The sequence below is a fragment of the Vespa mandarinia genome, chromosome 1, assembly GCF_050613455.1.
Source record: "Vespa mandarinia isolate Hongniang chromosome 1, ASM5061345v1, whole genome shotgun sequence".
Classification (NCBI taxonomy): Eukaryota; Metazoa; Arthropoda; class Insecta; order Hymenoptera; family Vespidae; genus Vespa; species Vespa mandarinia.
In genome coordinates, this window is record NC_140810.1 from 5,016,812 (window position 1) to 5,032,500 (window position 15,689).

At 34.7% G+C, this 15,689-nt stretch overlaps 1 protein-coding gene across 15 annotated transcripts in view; it reads left to right on the forward strand.

The window, feature by feature from the left end:
• Positions 1 to 15,689, forward strand: part of LOC118444948 (rap guanine nucleotide exchange factor 2) — a 128,189-nt gene that overhangs the window by 70,071 nt on the left and 42,429 nt on the right. For 11 of the 15 annotated variants that reach the window (XM_085662847.1, XM_035873761.2, XM_085662852.1 and 8 more), the window contains exon 2: positions 14,230 to 14,898. The exons of the other annotated variants lie outside the window; for them this stretch is intronic. In XM_085662847.1, coding sequence (XP_085518973.1) covers positions 14,528 to 14,898 — 371 coding nt within the window. In that variant the 5' untranslated portion in view covers positions 14,230 to 14,527. The remainder of the gene's footprint in view (positions 1 to 14,229; positions 14,899 to 15,689) is intronic. 15 annotated transcript variants of the gene reach the window in all.

Genomic DNA, 15,689 nt, shown 5'->3' on the forward strand with positions numbered 1-15,689 from the left:
TTATACTTTCTGATACTTCGATTCGTGACATTATCGTTTCTATCTCTGCAAAAGGATAGAGAGAGAGAGAGAGAGAGAGAGAGAGAGAGAGAGAGAGAGAGAGAGAGAGAGAGAGAGAGAGAGAGTATCGAACACTGGAAAAGAAAGTGGAACAAAAGGGACGACTCTCTCGACTCGTGAAAGATAAATCCTGTTATTTTATTGCCACTTTTCGATCTCACGATCTTAAGATCTTCTTTCTTTCTCTTCTTCCTCTATCTATTTCTCTTTCTCTCATTCTTCTCCCTTCCTTTCTATCTTTATTAATCTTAGATAATCGTGATTTATTTGGAAAACTTGGCCTTGCAATTGGAACAAAATCCTTTTTCTTTCTCATTCTTTCACGTTCATTGATATCGTCGTCACGTTTTACTTGATCTTTTTTTCTCTCTCTCTCTCTCTCTCTCTCTCTCTCTCTCTCTCTCTCTCTCTCTCTCTCTCTCTCTCTCTCTCTCTCTCTTTTACTCTTTACATTTAAAGCCCTGAACTTTGTTGTCGGGGAAGTATATCTTTATTCTTCAAAAATAATACCTTATTCGATATTTCGCATATTCTATTTATATAGTCTTTTTTTTTTGTCATTATGCCCTAAGTATTCTCGAGAGAAATCCCGGTGTACAATATATAGAAATACATATACATATATTTATTCATGAAAAGTGTATATATTTTCTCTCTCTTTCTCTCTTTTTCTCTTTCTTTCTTTCTGATCTCGGTTGTTTCATAATAATCAAGGATGGAAAGGATAATCTCTTTTTTCTTTTTTATATATTTTTTTTTCCCTTCTTTCTTTAGACGCTGCCAGTCGCAAGTCTCAAAGGAGAAGATAAGATTCGGAGTTTTCACCCGTTAGTTCGGTTGTGGATCGATTCGCCTTTTCTTTGCCTTTTTTTTTTATTTCCTCTTTTTTTTCTTTTCGTTTTTTTACTTTTTCTTTCTCTCTTTGGCTTTCCTACTTTTGCTCTTTGCTTCTATCTTCTCTAGTATTTTTTTTTTTTCTTTTTTTTTTTTTACTTTATCCTTTACTTCCTCGTCTTTCGTTCGCGTTCTTCTTTCCCTTGGCATTGTACTCTTGCCATTGTATCTCTTTAGAATCTCTCTTTTCTTCTGAAATGTCTCGACCGAAATGCATTACTTGGAAATCAGTCGTCGAAAGTTTTTTCTTTTTCTTTTTCTTTTTTTTTTTTTTTTTTTTTTTTCGAAGCGATATCCATTGGCCGATGCCAATGTTCGTAGAAGAAAATTTCCCTCGGGAGAAGTATTCTTGGGGTCCCTTCGTCCGGATCATTCGCTCGTTCCTCACGATGAATTTTAATAGAATCGAATTGAGCGCGTTCGACGCGCGTGCGCGCGCACTGTAATTGTAGCCCTATTTGACTTTAAGGCGATGAAGAAGAAGAAGAAGAAGAAGAAGAAGAAAAAAGAAAAAAAGAGTGGAGGAGATGGGAGGTAGAAAAAAAAAGAAGAAGAAAAAAATCCGATATATTATTAAACGAATAAAGTGATAAGAGGATAGATCGTAAACATCATTCTCTCTCTCTTTCACTCTCTCCCTCTTTCTCTCTCCCCACTCTTTCTCTTTCACGAGAAAGATTTTATACAAAGGTTAGTTGGGAGAAAGGAGGGGAGTGGAGATATGTCGAGGAAAAATAAGTGGACGGTATTGTATTTTGTTATTCCTTTCTGGTATTATATCGATAACGTTCCTCACGAATATTGGCCGCCCCCGATCCGATTTGTCATGAGATTCGATGCAGCATATTCAAAAAGCAGATGGTGACGCATAAATATATAGATAAAAATATTTTCTAGTATGGAAGGATAAATAGTCCGTATAGAGAGAAAGATAGAGAGAGAGAGAGAGAGAGAGAGAGAGAGAGAGAGAAAGAGAAAGAAAGAGAAGTAGCTAGGTACGCTGAACTTTGACCGATGTTTCTTCGGTTACGCGTTTCTTCGTCGTCTTCGTTTGGAGGAAGACACTGTGGGAAAGGTAGACTTCTGAATGGAGGCCCGACTCCCAAGGCGATCCAGGGTCGTTCTCTCACGGTGTAGATCTTCTCGTGCACGCGCTTGCGCTCTTTCTTCTTCTCCTTCTCCTTCTTCATTTCTTCGTCTTCTACTTTGAGTACCTTAAACAAAAAAAAAAAAAAAAAAAAAATAAAGAAAAAAAAAGGAAGAAAAAGAAAAAAGAGAAGAAAAAAAGAAATGAGATATATCTACGTATATTATAGTTAAGTAAGCGCGTATACTACCTTCACTTTTCCCGATGCTTAGTCATGGTTTCGTTAACGTACACGCTAATAACAAGAAACCATTGTTTCGTACACTTTCATCATGCACGAAGTTATACGTATAATTTCTCTCTCTTTCTCTCTCTCTCTCTCTCATTCTTTTTCCTTTACTCTTCTATCCTCTCCCCCCACCCCGGTCTCTGTCACCGAGCGCATTCCGCGATTTTATATTTGACAAATATCATTCGTAAGAAAAAAAAAAAAGTGAACGTAGGAAGAAGATGCAAGTTGAACAAAGCACGTCTATTATAAATTTTTTTTTTTTTCTCGAATAATACTGAATCGCGATCATCGAACGAACGGCTTCAGTCTCCTCCTGTATATTATCTTCCATCCCTTTCGAAAGCTCGCCTTTTTCCGCTGAGCCCTTCATTCATCGACCGGCTAACCGACAACCAACCTCTCATGACCATATCTTTTCTGATGAAGTTTGTCGATGAAATTTCTCCTGGTGAAAAGTGTGAAACTAACGAACCTATCGATACACTTATACGAGAATTCTATCATTTTATTATTGACAAAATTTTTTTCATTGAAAATGTTTTCATTTCTTCTTGTTTTCCATTGTGAATCGCGAGAGGAAGAGAGAAAAACAAAAAAAAAAAAAAAGAAAAAAAAAGAAAAGAGAAAGAAAAAAGACATATATTTATTTGTACATCTTCTAGGAATAAATGTCGGAAAAAAAAAGTTAGAAATAAAGAAAAGAAATATATATTATATCTTCTAGGAATAAACGTTATCTACGTTGGGATCTAGTAAAATGGAATTTTCAAATGTAAATACTATTTATTTGTTAAAAATAAAAATAAAATGGTAGAATTAAAATTCATTTCCGCGCAGGTTTAACCATTCTGATATAGTTGCCAGTGAAGTTGCTCTCTCCGAGTTTTTCTTCCTGGAAGTGAGTGTAATAAATTGAAAGGAATTTAAAAAAGAATTAAAAAAAAAAAAAATTAAAAAAAAAAAAAGAAAAGAAAAAAAAAGAAAAAAGAAGGAAAAAGAAAAGAAAAAAGGAAATCGATAAGGTTCGGGATTACATGTGTAAATCAAGTTTCATTTTGTGGTTTTCAATTCGGGAAAGTTGATCAACTCGTGAAACTATAGATGAAAAAGATTACGTAAAGCTATGGTGTATAATATCGATACGAAATGGAATAATTTTTTCTTTATATTCTTTTCATCATGGATTATAACATATAGGACATAGTTATCGATATGCGCATAAGTATCGTGAATTCTTTGTCAACGATTTTTCTCGTAAATCGTCCGAACTTCCTCCCCGCTTCCTCGCCCGCCCCCCCTCCCTCTACTTTACAATCTCACTCCCCCTATCCCTTTTCCGGAACAAACGACTTTATTTCGTGGCATTTATTTGGCATAGGGGTAATAAAAAGCACACTGCCTATTTGGTTAGGAAGGGTTCCCTGGAAATATTACTTTGCCATGTCGAACGTCAAAATTTTATCGTCGATCTTTTTTATCCCTCGTATCCAACGATACACGAATTACGTTCGATGGAATATATTTTTTCGAGATTTTCGCATCGCTTCGTTCCACGATCAATCTATATCTTCGTATCGGTTTGTTGTAGGTATCAGATAAATAAGTTATGACGTAGTAAAAAAAAAACTATTGGCGAGGTCACGTAATCTAAAGACGTTATATACGGATTTGGATATGGAAAAAGTTAAATAAAAAATTAAATAAAAAGAAAAAAAATTACTGATCGACATTAATCCATTATCAAAATTAAAAATGATCGTTTTATTTCGAATGAAAGTAAATCTAAGAAAATAGCCATCTATTTGATCTTTGACGAGTAAATCCTCCAGTTTAGCTTCAAATTATAAAAAAGAAAAAGAAAAAAAAGGAAAAGAAAAAAGAATCATCCTGAAATATCAGTCCTTCATCTTAATATTAAAATACATTGAAGGGGTACATATCGTTTTATATTTAAATGATATGTAGATTTTAAATACTTTTAGATACCATTTTTCAGAAAAGAAGCAACGAGAACGAACAAAATCTGATTATGTACATTTGAAAATAGCTTTTCTCTTAGTTTATTACGTACATTCTTAAGTTATTAAGAAAAAAAAAAAAAAAAAATATTTCATATTGATAAATATCGGTGAAATATCTAATGCAATATATATTACAAAGTGATTTCACTTTATCGCAAACTATTTCCTAATCACTATCAAACATATAATTATAAAAGAATTTTGAATTATGATTTATATTCGTGAAACGACGTATACCGAATGCGCGTAATTTTTGTACGGATATTAAATATTTTGTTCCTTTTTCGTTCTTTGTTATAACGATATCTAAAAAGTATTTGAAAATCTTTACGTTATTTAAATGTAAAAAAGAAAAGTATATATTCCTCGGCACGCTTTAATATTAAAGCAAAGGTTCGAAATTTGAAAACGATCTTTTTTCCTTTTTTTAATTATTTATTTATTTATTTATTTATTTATTTATTTATTTATTTATATATTTATTTATTTATTTCGAACTGAATCAGGTGTCGGATAAAAGTCATAAAAATTTCTTCTAAAATCGAAATAACGATAACCCGTTCATATTATTTGATTAGTTTTTTTTCTTTCTTTTTTTTATTTTTTACTTTATCCAATTCGCATTGGATATAATTAAAAGCATAACATTCAAATGAATTTTCATCAAACGTCATATTAGCGACACGGATATCCTCTTTTGCATTGACCGCTTCGTTAAATTCGTGGATGAACGATTTCGTTTTATGGTAATGAGCGGAATTAACTCTCCTAGCATCAAAGGAGTAAGGAAGGAGAAGTAAAATCCTCGAATCGTTTGAGCCCGCAGTTCTCGTTAGATCGAATATATAGATATATCTACCTGTATCCTACATACAGGTTTGATTCCTCGTCGTACGGGCTTGCGGAAATCCACATGACGGTGAATTACTCGAGTTTGTGTGTTCCTCGTAACGCGGTTTTGGTTTAACCGATAGCACGTTCGGCACGATTGCAACATCGAGATATGTATTACGGGAACAGAACAACGATGAGGAAACCGAATGTCTCAAATATGTTTCCGATCTACGATCGTATTTATGGTCTATAATTTGAATCTTTGACATTCACATTTTTGAGAATTTACGAATTAAAATTAGAAATATTTGGCCATAAATAAAAATTTTTTTTCGATTTCGTTTGAAAACTATTTTAAACGAACTTTCTACTTTATATTTAATCACTTTATACTTTCACATACGTCTACACAGTTTTCTTCTTTTTCTCTCTCTCTCTCTCTTTCTCTCTCTCTCTCTCTCTCCCTCTCCCTCTGTCCCTCTGTCTCTCTCACTTTTATTAGGTATAAATATATTTATATCTGATTTTTCATATAAATTTTTAAAGTTTAAAAATAGGACTTTTTCAGAAAGAAGGGATCATATAAATCCTGCACGAAAAGAAAAGGAAAGAAATAAATAAAAAAGAAAGTAAGAATTTTATTTTATTAAAAAGATAAAACGATTTGAAAAAGAGAAGAGAGAGAGAGAGAGAGAGAGAGAGAGAGAGAGAGAGAGAGAGAGAGAGAAAGAAGTTAATTCGTGTATAAAACAAGTCATCATAAACGATTCGTAGAAATCTTATGATCGTTTAACGATCTTAAAAAAAAAAAAAAAAAAAAAAATTTACGATATTTTCTCCTTTGACTATAAAATTCATTCAAGGGAAAGAAAGGAAAAAGAAGAAAAAAAAAAAGAAAAACAAGGAAAAAAAAAGAGGAAGAAAAGAAAATCGTTTTCTATGCGTTCAACGATGAAGCCACCCGTCATGATTTGACGTCGATAAAAAGGAGTAAAAGAGAAAGAACGAAGATCGTTAGTTTCCGCGACGAAAAAACAGCTACCGCGTTGACTGCTAACGAACTCTAGCCGCGAACATTTTTCTCTATATACATATATCGATTCCTTTGATAATTGCCGTTAACGAGGAACGTCGAAGCTCGATTCATTAGTCGACTTGGCTCGATGGTTGGGTACGTCGATATTGTTGCCGGAAACGAGGAACCAGACGAGATGTTGCGTTGATTCAATCCAACGTTAACGGTGATTCCTTCTTTTATCTCCATGTCCTTGCTCTGAAATATTATAAAGGGCATAAGTTCTTTTTTTTTAAAGTTAACGCTAGTTCGTCAATGATACAACTTACTTCATCAATATTTCTACATGTCCTCTTCTCTCTATTCCCCTCCCCCTCTCTCTATCCCACCCTTCTATATATACCACTTTCAAATTCATTGACAAACAGAGACAAAATATCTCACTTTCCTTTTTTTTTTTTTTTTTTTTTTTTTGTTTTTTCTTTGAGAGGTAGCCGTTTTAATAAGAATTTCTAAAAGATCTAAGTAAGAGTACATAGGACGATTTTTAACGATCCCAGGAAGGGTAAGAAAATTTATGGGAATGACGCTCGTTAGGAAAGCAAGGGCGAGAAAAAAAAAATGAACCTGCAAGGATCGGTAGGCATTAGAGCAAGCTTCAACAATGGTCAAGGTTGTCCATGAATAGAGTAGAAGGATCTTTATCCTCTTTCGTTGCCCTTTTTCGTTCCTTTATCTCTTTCTCTTTCTGTTATTCTTTCTTTCTTTCTTTCTTTCTTTCTTTCTTTCTTTCTTTCTTTCGTTTCTGCTTATATTCATATTCTCCCGCTCTCTCCCTCCCTTCCTACCTATCTCCCTTCCCATACCTTTCCGTTGGAACATCCCCTTCGATCCTCGTTTCTTCCTCGTTATATTTTGTCTCATTGTTATTACGCTTTTCGTGGAAGATTTCTCATCCGTTGGTCTAGAAATCAGAGAGAGAGAAAGAGAGAGAGAGAGAGAGAGAGAGAGAGAGAGAGACGCTCGGTAATTTGCGTTTCATCTCATGGAAAAGATACACGGCGATGCGGAAATGAGCCAGCGAAAGGCAGTACTCGGTTTTGTTTTGTTTTGTTTTGTTCTATTTTTCTTTTTTTCTTTCTTTCTTTCTTTCTTCTTCTATTACTTTACCCAATTATATTATCTTGCGTCTGTAAACTCGTTCCAAAGAAATAGAAAAAATGAGAGAGAGAGAGAGAGAGATATATAGGTCGGGGGGAGGGGAGAAAAAAGATAGAAAAAACAAGCCTTTTATCTTTTCAAAGAAATATCTTTTTCAACTATACATATAGCATTAGATTCGTTCAACTCTGTTGCGTCTCAAAGAGAATCCTTTGGATAAATGAAATTAGTACGATAATAGTATTTCAAATAGACGTTTCTTTTCTTTATTTATTTTTTCTTTCTTTTTTTTTTTATTTTTTTTTTTATCCTCTTTTATCACTTGATTGAATTTATCGTCCGACGAATCAATATGTTTTCGTCACCAAGGGAATATGAAGTCTCTGTGGTTCGTTTGGTATCAATTACTATGTCATGTCGAAGAACAAAGTCCGTTTAATCATCGTTTCATTTCGGTACTATCGAATGCACGTCAAATGATACGTATTTGAAATGTAGTCGCTTCGGTATTCGTCATGATGTTATCATTATAAGTTCGTTTATTTTCAATTTCTCGATTATGATGAAATACCATCGATATTTATATATACATACATTTATCGATTGTATAATCTTAATGATCAACAGCTGGTCGATAATATATTTTGATAGGTTCAATATACGTAATTATCTATAGTTTCATTTAATATACATGGAATGTTGATGATCGGTCATTTGCAATGTCGAAAAAGAAGGATGTATCTCGTAAATATTTAACTTATGTTATTTATTTGCCGCATTTGCTTTTAAGCCCGTTCGACGTCGTAAAGTGTAGTCTGAGACGTGTGAAAAATAATGGCGACCTTTTGCTCCGAGCATCGCTCTTCATCGAGAAACGACGTTGGATAGGCGGATGGTGATGGAGGATTATAAAAAAAAAAGTTTCTCTTACTTAATACCAATTTTTCATCGACTTTGGTTTCGGCTTCGTTGTCAGTATATTTAAATGGGATCTTCCTTTTACTCGAATACATTTAAAATATATTTATTGTTGACATACTAACGTAACACAATTACATTCTTATGATTATTACTTTCAATTATAATTACTTCAAATTTTAATTTTTCTCTTTCGTTCTTTTTTTTTTTTCGTATATAACCGCAAGCATAACTTCGATGAATTTGTGAGATTCTAACGGAGGAGAGTTAGGGAGAGGAGGGCAATTAGTTAGACGATAGTTCGAAAATCGAAGACATCGTTGTCGTCAACTATGCGAATCCTCGTGGAAACATGCGATACTACGAAGAAGAATTATGAGCCACTTTGTCGCATCGAAGAGAAACGTGGAAATTTCATTTGTTCCCTTTAAAAAACGCGATAACTGGCAATAGCTATAAGGATTGCGAACTCTCTTACCTTTCTAGATTCGATCATTATTTTCAAAGAATTCCATCATTCTTTATTTTATTTTTTTTTCTTATTTTTTTTTGTTTTTTTTTTAAATTTTTTTCTTTCCTTTTCTTTTCTTTCAAGGATCAACGCGTACGTTCATACATTTCTCAATACTTATATTTCTTTCTTTTTTTTTTTCTTTCTTTTTTCCTTTTTTTTTTTTTTTTTTTTTTTTTCTAAATATGACGTTATAGGAATAAAAATGAGCATAAAGCTAATATTTAATAACAGACGTAGATACTTCTTCCGTCTTAGACGGCAAATTATATAACTAATAGCATTTATGTATTATATATACGCATATACTTACGTTTATGAGAAGAAAGCGAAAAGCGAGAGGAATCTTATCGAAATAAAATCCGATAAGATTTCTTAAGATATCTTGATTGGTTAAAATTCGAAGGTAAAAACGTGGCTCCTTTTTCTTCTTCTTCTTCTTTTTCTTCTTTTTCTTTATCTTTATCTTTATCTTTATCTTTTTCATTTTGATCGTAGTCGCTTAAAATTTTTATATTTCAACCGCCTTACACGAACGAGCTACTTTCATGGCACGGCTACTTTCATTATGAACGAGCAAGGGAAAAAAAAAGGTAAAAGAAGAAGAAGAAGAAGAGGAAAACAAGAAAAAAAAGGAATCGTGCTAATCAAGGCGGCTACACGAGGGCATTACAATTAATAATTGCGTTTACGCTGAGTGGGATCGTTGTACCGGAAGACACGGTCCGCGTATTTCGTTGGAAATTGAAATTTTTCTTCCACTTCGTTTCACCTTATCGTTCTTGTAATTAACTTCTCCGTTGGTTTGCTTCTCCTTCGATTATTTTCGTATTTCTCTCTCTCCCTCGCTTCTTTTTTTTTTTTTTTTTTTTTTTTTTTTTTTTTTTTTTTTTTTTTTTTTTTTGCCACTTCGATGACTCCTCTTCGTTTCGTAGCTTTTACATTCGTTTTTCTCTTTCCCAACAATAAGAGAAATCCTATATGACTTGCGTTGGTATATAAAGGTGATGGGTACCATCGTGACTTTCTTTCTCGTTATTTCCAAGTTTTTGTGTCGTAACTTTTCAAGGCGTTTGCAAAGTACATAGTAACATTCGATTTTCCACCAGGTTTAATCCCACTTTTCGAACTCAATTTATCCTAGGCCGATAATTTACGTTACCTTTGCAAATCCTATGTAAGAAAACTTTCTTCACGAGGTAGGAATTCACAAACATCGCGGGATAACGTTTTATCTCTTCTTTCGTTAAAAAAGAATAAAAAGTTCAAAGGGGAAGGATTTAAAGGTGAAGGTACGCACGGATATAGTCGAGATTAAAATACAATCTGTTATATTTTAAATGTAAATTTTTGAACGGTTCGTGGAGCAACATATATACATTAGGTACATATATATATATATATATATATATATATATATATATATATATTATATTATAGTATATATACAGAATGGTGTATATACGTATACATATATAATATCGCGATTATTTCGTAGCAATTTTCTTCTAGTATCACGTCATATCGGCGAACTTGTTTACTAGAAACTACGCGACAGTTATGCTGGAAAGCTTCTGAAGCTAAGGGAATAATAAAATGGAATGAGAGAGAAGGAGAAAGTACAGAAGAGAGAGAGAGAGAGAGAGAGAGAGAGAGAGAGAGAGAGAGAGAGAGAGAGAGAGAGAGAGAGAGATGAAAATGGAAGGTATGGAAGGAACAGAAATATCGTAGAAGTTTTGCTTTGAGATAGTAGATACAACCGCTGCACCTGTAAAATGTTCTTCCCTTAAGTCCTTCGTAAAGCGTTCCAGGTAGAAGCTATGAAGTTGGCGAGATTTTCCTTCGCCCTCTACCATTCTCTAACATATACAACACATGTATACATACATACATACATACATACATACATACATACATACATACATACATACATACATACATACATACATACATACATACATACATACATACATACATACATACATACATACATACATACATACATACATACATACATACATACATACATACATACATACATACATACATACATACATACGTACATACGTACACCCACATACATATATATATGTATACATTTCTACCTAAAGAGACCAATCCTCGTTAGAAGCAAGTATGGCTTCAACATACTCAACACGACTCGATCTCTCTCTCTCTCTCTCTCTCTCTCTCTCTCTCTCTCTCTCTTTCTTTCCCTTTGGATAGCAATTCAAGCACGTTCGAAAGAAAGAGAGAGAGAGAGAGAGAAATATACAAAGAAAAAAAGATAGAAAAAGTGAAAGTGAGAGTGAGAAAGAATGAGACAGTGAAAATGGAAGATACATCCACGCAGAAAAACGTACACAGACGGTTGAATATTTGAGTAGCAATCATACACATGTACTCGACTATCGCGCTTTTACGAGCGAGCAGTTTTCTTCGTCTCCTATTTCCTAACGTGGCGTTAAACTGCACCGGTAATTATCGCTATTACGACAGTTAATTACTTTTTCCGGAATTTCTGTTTTTTCTTTTTGTTCTTTCTCTTTTTTTTTCTTCTTTTTAACGTGACGAGATGGAAAGGTCCATCGTCTCTTTTTAGCTTTATATTCGTCGTTTAACACGTTAACAAAAATATATGCGTTTATTTTTTATTTTTTCAAAACGGCGGTCAATTCGATGACGAATGTTACGAGAATATTGATACGTATGTATATCGAATAACGTAATTTTTTCTATTCGAACGATTTCAATTGCAAAAGTTTTGTTCCGTTTGGAAAAAAGAGAAAAATGAAAAAAAAAAAGTAAAGAAAAAAGCGAAGGAGGAGAAAACGGAAAAAGGAAAAAAAAGAAAAAGAAGAAAAAGTAGATCACTCGCATGTAACTGGAACGAACGAACGAACGAACGAAACGAAACGAAACGAAACGAAACGAAACGAAATGAAACGAAACGAAACGAAACGAAATGAAACGATATGAAATGAATTCGATTCGACGGGGATCAATTTTGGGTCGGTGAAAATATCAGGGAGTTTAAGTTCAACGAGAAGAAAATCGAGATAAGCCAAATCGTTACTTCTTTTCGTTGTTCGATTTCGTCGTTCGACTTGAAAAGAGCGTATCACGAGCAAAGTAAAGTCAGACGTTTGCTCTTATCCATACGTACATACATACATACATACATAAATACATACATACATATATACATATATACATACATACATAAATACATACGTAGTTGCGTTACGTACACATGTCTGAATTACGCAGGTAGGCAGATAACTATAGAGTCGACGAGGAAATCTTTTTCAGCGCGGAAAAGCACAAACGTCGTTGGGAAAGTGTGTACTCCTATATTTTCCTTTCGTAAGCTTGGCTGCTACGAAAAGAGGAAGACGAGCCGCCTTCTCGAGCGCGTGCTCAAGGGGTTTTGCAAGCTCACTGAATTTCTATCCACTACTCGAGAAGGTCTACCCACTCTCTTGCCTTATCCTTAAACCTAGCCCTCCTTCGGGGCCTCTTATGCACTTTGGTACACGCCATTACTAAGCTGTTCCCACGGGTGCCATTATACGTGGACTTTTCTTTCTCTCCTTCTCTCTCTCTCTCTCTCTCTCTCTCTCTCTCTCTCTTTCTCTTTATTTTCTCACTTTTTCCCCCCTCTCTTTTCCTCTTCTAAACCTCTCTACTCTTACCTTGTTCTCGTTCGGATTATCGTCACTTTAGAATTAAGGTTTATTCGACAGATATTACATAAAGCTATGCAAATTATAAAGTATATACATATACATCGAAAGATAAATCACGGAAAAACTTCGGATTTTCTATCTTTATAACTTTTCTTTTACTTATCGGTGAAATAATAATAGTTAACAGTTATGAACGTGTTTGACCAGATGCGTTTTTTGTCCTAATAAATCGACTTTTTTTTTTTTTTTTCGATCTTCCTTTCACAACAAATTTATTCGAAATTATTATCAATCGTACAAGGAAATTTACTTTTTCCACGATCTTTTCGAACTTATTTCTCGGTATTTAAAATTATTTCTCGAAGATATAAGATTCGTTCGGAGGAACTACACAGCGTACATAATAGACGTAATTTACGACGATGTAAAAAAGGGACGATGATAGAAATTCAACTTTCATTCTGTTTTATGTTTTCCAAGTTTCATAGATGCTTTTTCTTTTCTTCTTTCTCTTCTTTATCTCCTTCTTTCTATGTTTGTCTTTATTTTTCTTTCTTTCTTTCTTCCTTTTTTCTTTTTTTCAATACTCTCTTTTAAATTAGCACAAATAATAATTTATATTTCATATAAAACTGTGCTTCGCCATACGGCAAATGTATCGTAGCGAGATCATTTACGAGGCATGTACGAAATTGAGCATATATATATATATATGTCGATATCGATTTATACACGAAAAATTTCCGATCGATTTAAAATTCCAATTCGCGCGAGATTCGATTGTCCATTGTATTCGTATGTTGTGTTTGTAATACGATTCCACCATTGGTGATTCGATTCTCTTTCGAAATATTCTTTCGTTTATCTTCATTGTAACACGACAATATCCGGTAACATCCGAATGACTTTGTTTCCTATCGACGATCGCATTATCGGTCGTATAAGGGTGTTCGTTGAAAACGATACGAAATCGAGCTGTCGCTTCTACTAGAACGCACATTGCAACGAAAACGATAGTTTTACGATCAAACGGCCGTGTTTGATAGGAGACGGCTCACGAAGCAGCTTTCGAAATTGGACGAAGGATTGTTACTGGAAAGAGACGGGGAGGGGAGAAAGGGAGGAAAAGGAACAGGAGGAGGTAGAGGAGGAGGATACTTATCGTTTTATGATACCACTACGCGGCTAACTCGAAAGAAGCGACGACTCCCTTACGGTTGTCTCGGATTTTATCGTCGTCGTCGTCGTCGTCGTCGTCGTCGTCGCCATCGCGTAGTTCTTCTCTCTTCGTTCTGTTATCGTGCTTCCGTGCAAACGCACCGAATTGATAAAGCACAATTTAAAGATAGGGAGAAAGAGAGAGAGACAGAGAGAGAGAGAGAGAGAAGAAAGAGAGAGAGAGAGAGAGAGAAGAAAGAGAGAGAGATAAGTACGAGACGCGTCGGCCGTTAGTCGAGCGTACCTTTTCACGCAAGTGGCACGTTTCTTGTGTTGTTAGAAAAAGGTTAGGAATAACGATTGGGCACGTAGAAAAGAATCGAAGAAAAAATTTCTGATTGTTATTAGAGTATATATATATATATATATATATATATATATATATATATTTATGTAAATGATTCTAGACCGACAATATTCTTTCCTGGTAGACGCACGAATCGAGTACGAAGGAAATATCGGAAATAGAAATCGATTGTTCGGAGGATCGTTCACGAGTGATCATAACAACTCGCGAACACTTTTCTAGATGGTTTCTTAGGAAGACCAAAAGGAATTTTAATGTTTTGGAAGAGATAAAGTCCTTATTTGATTCTTCGGCTTTTAAGCATTGAAAGGAGTCTCATTATAAAGGAAGGAAATATTTTATTCAACAAAAGGGATAGACTTAAAAGAAGTCAAAGAGAAAAGAAAAGTAGAAGAAGGATGTAGTTCGAGAAATATAAGAGATAGTTGTTGTGAATATTACCGATACGATGGAGACGAGAAGGAAATGCGAGAAGTCGTGGAGGCGAGTGAAAATCGATTTCTGAGAAACACGGAGGAGGATGCACAAACACACAAATCAATTTCGTGGCCCCATTGGGACTGGTAGCAGCACGACTACCACAGCCAACAACAACGGCAACAACAATAGGGGCCCTGTGAGAAGATGGAACAGTTTCCACGGTGGTGGTGGTGGTGGTGGTGGTGGTGGTGGTGGTGGTATGGGTGCTTGTGGAGGTGGTGGGAGCCATCTTTTGAGCGACGCTGTTGGAAATGGCGCCGTCGTCGCGGGATCTTTTGTGAGGACAACTCAGGAACCTTTCAGGGCCGTACCGAAGGCCGTTCAAGCTCTGAGAAGTGAATCGGTCGACAGGAGCCATCGGGCTCCCCCACCACCGCCGCCGACCTTTCCGAGAAGACGATTTTCCGTTTGGTGAGTCGCCCTCTCCCTTTTCCTCGCGCGCATACACACACCCCCACACTTTTCCATTTCTCTCGTCTTGTTCATCCTTCCATCTGCCGTTTCGTTAATTACGAAACCGACCTCTGGATTATTTCCAGTTAAAGTTAGAAATTGTTTTTTTACTTATCTCTTGTCGTTTCTTCAGATTGAATTTTGTTTTTATATTTATATGAATACAGGAGAGGCTGATGCTAGTCATCGATTCTATGTTTTTTAGATTTATCCTACGTACATACGTTTTTGCTTTTTGGGGAAAAAACAAAAAACAACAGTAAACATTTCAGAAATATTATTTCCAGATAAATTAAATCTACATAGATTTTTCGTGCTACGAGTAACGCAATATTCTACATATTTTTCCTCTTCGATGTTCTTTTTGCTTTTCTTTTCCTTCCCTATTTTTTTTCTTCTTCGTTTTAATTTTTGTTTTTTGTACTTTTACCTTCTCACAAATATACCCACTCAATGCATTATTTGAGTTCAAAATCCTCATTGCAAAATAAGATATTTACTTTGCGGAATATCTCTGAAACGATTCACTTTACCAGACATACGCATATTTCGTTCCTTTTCATCTCTTTCGAGGAATACTACCCCATCAGCCTCTAAAGGTTGTATATCTAATTCATACCTATCCCTTTATATTTCGTGTAAAAGCTAACGGACGAGTTGATGAGCTTATATTAATTAGTAGTATAAATCAATGCTTTTTGAAGTTATGTATTCCGGTGGTATAATTGCGTTAGAAAAAAAAAAGAAGG